Source organism: Excalfactoria chinensis, chromosome 13 (genome assembly GCF_039878825.1).
Source record: "Excalfactoria chinensis isolate bCotChi1 chromosome 13, bCotChi1.hap2, whole genome shotgun sequence".
In the NCBI taxonomy this organism is placed as follows: Eukaryota; Metazoa; Chordata; class Aves; order Galliformes; family Phasianidae; genus Excalfactoria; species Excalfactoria chinensis.
This window is the reverse complement of record NC_092837.1, coordinates 145,444-150,835: the sequence shown is the minus strand read 5'-3', so window position 1 is coordinate 150,835 and position 5,392 is coordinate 145,444. Positions and strand designations below refer to the sequence as shown.

At 57.3% G+C, this 5,392-nt stretch overlaps 1 protein-coding gene across 1 annotated transcript; it reads left to right on the top strand.

Moving 5' to 3' along the window:
• Positions 1-1,963: 1,963 nt before the first annotated feature.
• EGR1 (early growth response 1) lies at positions 1,964-4,960 on the top strand. The gene is made up of 2 exons (XM_072348529.1): positions 1,964-2,334; positions 2,637-4,960. Exons 1-2 carry the CDS (start codon positions 2,100-2,102, stop codon positions 3,932-3,934), a joined length of 1,533 nt encoding a protein of 510 aa, XP_072204630.1. The 5' UTR covers positions 1,964-2,099; the 3' UTR covers positions 3,935-4,960.
• Positions 4,961-5,392: the final 432 nt, after the last annotated feature.

Sequence of the window (5,392 nt, the reverse complement as noted above, 5' to 3'; positions counted from 1 at the left end):
TTCATTTTCGGGAGGCACCGCTCGACTGCAACCCGCGGCTGATTTTAGGAGTGGGAACGCACAAGTGTAGGAGGCACTGCAGTCTTGCAGACAAGACACGGCTCTTCAAATAGCAACTCAGACAAAACAGTACACGAGAGAAGCGTAAACCTTCTACAGAAGTGAGCAGACTGAGCCTTGTTGTCATTCGCACCTCGAATATTAATCAAAAAAGCGGCAGCGCCCGGTGCTGCGATTTACCCAACCGCCTTTCCGTGGCACAAGAGGGGCTGCCTACCGCTCGGTGTGCTCGGCGACGGGATTTCCGCGGGGAAACGCCAGCTCTGCTGCCGGCCGCGTAGCGCTAAGGCTGCGGGCAGGGCTGCGAGTTCCCGTCTGCGTGCGGGCCGTGCCTACAGCGAGAGCCTGCCAACTGCAGGAGCTGGGGCGCCCGCCGCTCCCCTCCATCTATGCGGCAAAACGAGCTCTGACAGGGCACGGAGACGCGAGGGCCAGCGAGTGCCCGCCGCAGCCAGGCTTCCCGCAGCGTCACGGGCCCGACGCAACCCGATCGGAGCAGCCGGAGCACACCGGTACACACATCCCGGCGGGGACCGCAGCGTGACTCGCCCGCGACAACACCTCCCCCGCACCCCCCCGAAGCGGGCCGGCAGAAACCCCGCGCAATGCGGGGAAACCCTCGCCGCGACACTGCGCGTGCGCCCTGCAACCGCACTGCGTCGCCGGTGCCGCTCGGCTCGGCGCCGGGGGAGCCCCGCGCAGGCAGCGGGGCGGAGCGACGGCCGCGTCGACCGCCTATTTATAGCGCGGGAGCCTCCGGGCTGGCGGAGTGCTGTCCTGCATCTCCGCGCTGCCTGCGCCGCCTCGGGCTGGAATCCGTAGCTTCCCCGTCCCTTCGTAAACAACCGCGGTTCCCTGCGGAGCCGGTGTGAGAGCCGGCTGCGGGGCGGTAAATAGCTGCGGCCATGTTAAGGGGCTGCCCCGGGGGCGTGAGAGCGGAGTCCCGAGCGGTGTCGCTGCCCAGCGCACCCAGCACAGCGGGTGCCGTAGCCGTGCGGTGCCCGCTCTCCGTTGAGCGAGGGTGGCGCAGAGAATCCTGGTCCAGGGCCGCGTACACAGCTCCTTCCATCTCGGCAGAGCTACGGAGTGCCGGAGGTTCCCTTTGCGGAGAGCGGGCGGTCCCCGCCGGGCCGGCGCTGCCGGCACCCGGGAAACTCCACACCGCGGCTGCCGGCGCGCAGCCCCTGCGCTGGCACCGGGGGAAGCGAACAGCGCGAGCCGAGAACGAGGCGGTGGCGGAAGCCGTGGCGGAAGCCCTGCCTCCAGCCTGCCGCCGACGGCGGAGCCGGGGCAACCAAGGTGGTCCCCAACGCTTCCGCGCCGTCCGCCCGGCGGCGGAGCCGCGCGCTTTCACGGCCCGGGGGCGGGTGCGCACGGCCCGGAGGCAACCCGGCTCCCGCGCCAGGGCTTCCCGACCCCGCCTATCCGGGACCGGAATCGCCAAATAAGGAGCGGGATGTCTCCGCCGGAACCGAGACTTATATGGCCGCTTCCTAATATGGAAAGGGCGGCCGAGGCTTCCGGCAGGCAGGCCGGGGCAGGCGGGGGCCGGACGGCGCGCGCCTCAGGGCCTGTGGCGCTGAGGTGACGCTGCTCGCGGCGGGGCACGGGGCCGCAGCGGGTGCGAGGGCCGTGGCGGCCGCGGGGCTCTCTTTCCGGGGCGGGTGGGGCCCCCACCGCCCGGCTTTCCCCGGTGCCAGGTGCTGACGCCAGGCGGGGTCCTCCGGCTCGCCTCCAAATAAGGGCTTCCTGCTTCCCATATATGGCCATGTACGTCAGGGCCGGGGCGGGCTGCAGCCGGTGGGATCCGATATATAGAAGCGGCTCCGGGGCGGGCGAGGAGCCGAGCGCTTCCAGCGGGCAGCGGGGGGGGAGCCTCGGGCCGTCCGGCGGGCGGGAGGCGATCGCTTCCAGCGGGCAGCGCTGGGTAGCCGCGGCGCAAGGGCAGGCAGCAGGCAACGGCCGCCTCGCCGCAGCCGGCCCGTCCGTCGGGCCCGCGGCGGCGGCGTCACCCGTCAGAGCCCGAACGCGGCTCCCTCATGGCTGCGGCCAAGACGGAGATGCAGCTCCTGCCCTCGCTGCAGATCTCCGACCCCTTCGGCGTCTTTCCGCACTCGCCTCCCGCTATGGATGGCCACTATCCCAAACTGGAGGAGATGATGCTGCTCGGTGGCGGGGGACAGCAGTTTCTTGCGCCTTCCGGGGCGTCTGAGAGTGCGGGCTTCGGCGCGGCCGGGGAGCCCGGCGAGCAACATTTTGAGCACCTCGCGGCAGGTAAGCTTGGTGGCCTCTCCCGGGCGGGCAGGGAGGCGGCAGCGCCAGCGGGAGCTCCGAGGCGCAGCGGTGCCTCTGACCCGGCGGCTGCGCGGGGGTATCTCCTGTGTTGTGCGTCAGCGGCTCTGGGCTCGTTGCTGCTGGAGACCTGCCAGCGGCGCTGCAATATGTTGCGCTCAATTATTAATTAACAAGAAGCAAAGATCTGGGGCTGCGCTGCTTGGGAATGGCTCGTGAAGCACTGGCAGCAGCTCCAGAGCTGCAGTGGCTGCTAGAAGTAATCGCTTCTCTTCTATTTTCAGACACGTTTCCTGAGATCTCTCTGAACAACGAGAAAACCGTGCCAGAAACCAGCTATCCCAATCAAACAACACGGCTACCGCCAATTACCTACACGGGGCGCTTCTCCCTGGAGCCAGCCCCAACCGGTAGCAACACTTTATGGCCAGAGCCCCTCTTCAGCCTTGTCAGTGGGCTGGTGAGCATGGCTAATGCACCTCCCACCTCTACACCCTCTTCATCAACACCCTCCTCTTCGCAGAGCACCCCCCTGAGCTGTTCTGTCCAAGCTAGTGAGAACAGTCCAATTTATTCGGCTGCACCAACTTTCCCCACTTCCAGCTCTGATATTTTCCCTGAACCACAGACCCAGTCCTTCCCCAACCCCTCTGGAGTCCCCATCCAGTATCCACCTCCAGCTTATCCGACAACTAAAACCAACTTCCAGGTGCCAATGATCCCAGATTACCTGTTCCCTCAGCAACAGAGTGAGCTCAACCTTATCTCAGCTGATCAGAAGCCCTTCCCAGCCCTTGAGACCAGAGCACAGCAGCCCTCCCTCACGCCGCTGTCCACTATCAAAGCATTTGCCACACAGACTGGCTCTCACGAGTTGAAGACCCTCAACACTAACTATCAGTCCCAGCTGATCAAGCCCAGCAGGATGAGGAAATACCCTAATCGTCCCAGCAAGACACCTCCTCATGAACGGCCCTATGCTTGCCCAGTGGAGTCCTGTGACCGGCGATTTTCACGGTCTGATGAACTAACTCGTCACATTCGCATCCACACTGGACAGAAACCTTTCCAATGCCGCATTTGCATGCGGAACTTCAGCAGGAGTGACCACTTGACAACGCACATCCGCACACATACAGGAGAGAAGCCATTTGCATGTGACATTTGTGGCAGAAAGTTTGCCAGAAGCGATGAGAGGAAGAGACACACTAAAATCCACCTTAGGCAGAAGGACAAGAAAGTGGAAAAGGCAGCTTCAGTCTCAACTACTTCTTCCCCTGTTGCTGCCTACTCATCCTCTGTGGCTACGTCCTACTCCTCCACCATAGCCACCACTTACCCCTCGCCAGTGCGCACAGTGTATTCCTCCCCTGCCTCCTCTTCCTATCCCTCCCCTGCACACACAGCATTCCCATCCCCGTCTATAGCAACCACTTACCCCTCTGGCACTGCCACTTTTCAGACCCAAGTGGCCACTTCCTTCCCATCTCCAGCGGTTACCAATAATTTCAGCTCACAGGTGACTTCAGCACTTTCAGACATGACATCAACCTTTTCTCCAAGGACAATTGAGATTTGCTAAGATCACCTTCTGGAACAGGAGCATTCCCCTCTTCCACTGGTACTATGAGACACCGAGTCTCCGATTGCTCCCCCAACACTGTATGTTGCAAGGCTATCTAATATTTCTTCAAAATTCAGCTGCCTGAAAAAAACTGCTGTTTAAGTTTTCCACCATTGTCGATTAACTTAATTTGCATGGACTGTGGATATAAGTTCGGTATAATTTTCCCCATAAACAAACAATACTATTTTATTAGGAGGAAAGGACCTTTAATTAAGCACATAGCTGATGTAAATTGTACGTGTGCCATGGTTTTGCTTTCCTTTAGGTACTGTTGATGTTGAAAAAGTTTTGCATATCCATGTTGTATTATTTGGAGTTTGCAGGGCCATATTTTGTAAATGTTAGTTCTATCTTAGTGGCAATGCTGTAACGAGTATAAAACTTCTTTGGGTACAGCACTTACTGTATTTGAGCATGTAAGAGTGATGTTATGTAAAAGCCACCTGATAAGACACACAAACGTGGCAGAAGTTTTGTTTTTAAAGTTACAAGTCTTGGTGCCTTTTTGTGAAGCCTTGCTGATGTCATGCATTTGTGTGAAAAGATGCTTTGCATCTTGCCTTAAAGCAAAAGGGATGTTATGCAAAGAATGTAAGAGAAACCAGGGAACGGGTGGGGAAGGGAGCACCAGTATGCACCGGGAGACAGAATGTAAGCAAAAAACCCAACCGAAACAAACCAGAAACAGATGAAAAACAACAACACCCCGCTTCTCAAAGTCTATTTTTGTTACAAAAATGTAAATTTATAAATATATTCAGGAGTTGGAATGTTGTAGTTACCTACTGAGTAGGCAGCAATTTTTGTATGTTATGAACATGCAGTTCATTATTTTGTGATTTATTTTTACTTCGTAATTGTGTTTGTTAAAATGAAAGTGACTGTTTGGCTTCTAAATACATTGAATGCGCTTTCCTGCCAATGGGATATTTGGTGTACCAATACCCTTCAGAAAACGTAATAAAAGACAAAATCAAATCATGTAAGTTTTCATATTTTCCTTTAAACTACTACGTAAGAAGCCTGCTGCAGCAAACCTGGCTGCTAGGAAGCAATGGGTGCTGTTTATTTCCTGGAGAAGTACCTGCACAAAGAAAGGAAGGAGTACCAGTTGCTCCTTTGTCCAGGAGTGCCATAAAAGGTGTGGATACAGCACATGCCCTTGGACTGGCTGCATTGCCTACAATTTGGAAGTAACCACAATTCCTGTTTTCTGGCTTCTCCAGAAGCATGTGAGAAAGAAAATCAGTGCTCCCAGCACTGAAGGTGAGGTTTAGAAGTCAGAATCTCCACAATGCGAAGACCTTACTGGGTGGTGAAAAGGGGGTGTCAAGGCAATGGCATAGTCTCCAGGCTGAAAATAAAATCAGCTCAGTACATGTGGCTGCTGGATGGAAGACTGGGAGATGAGAA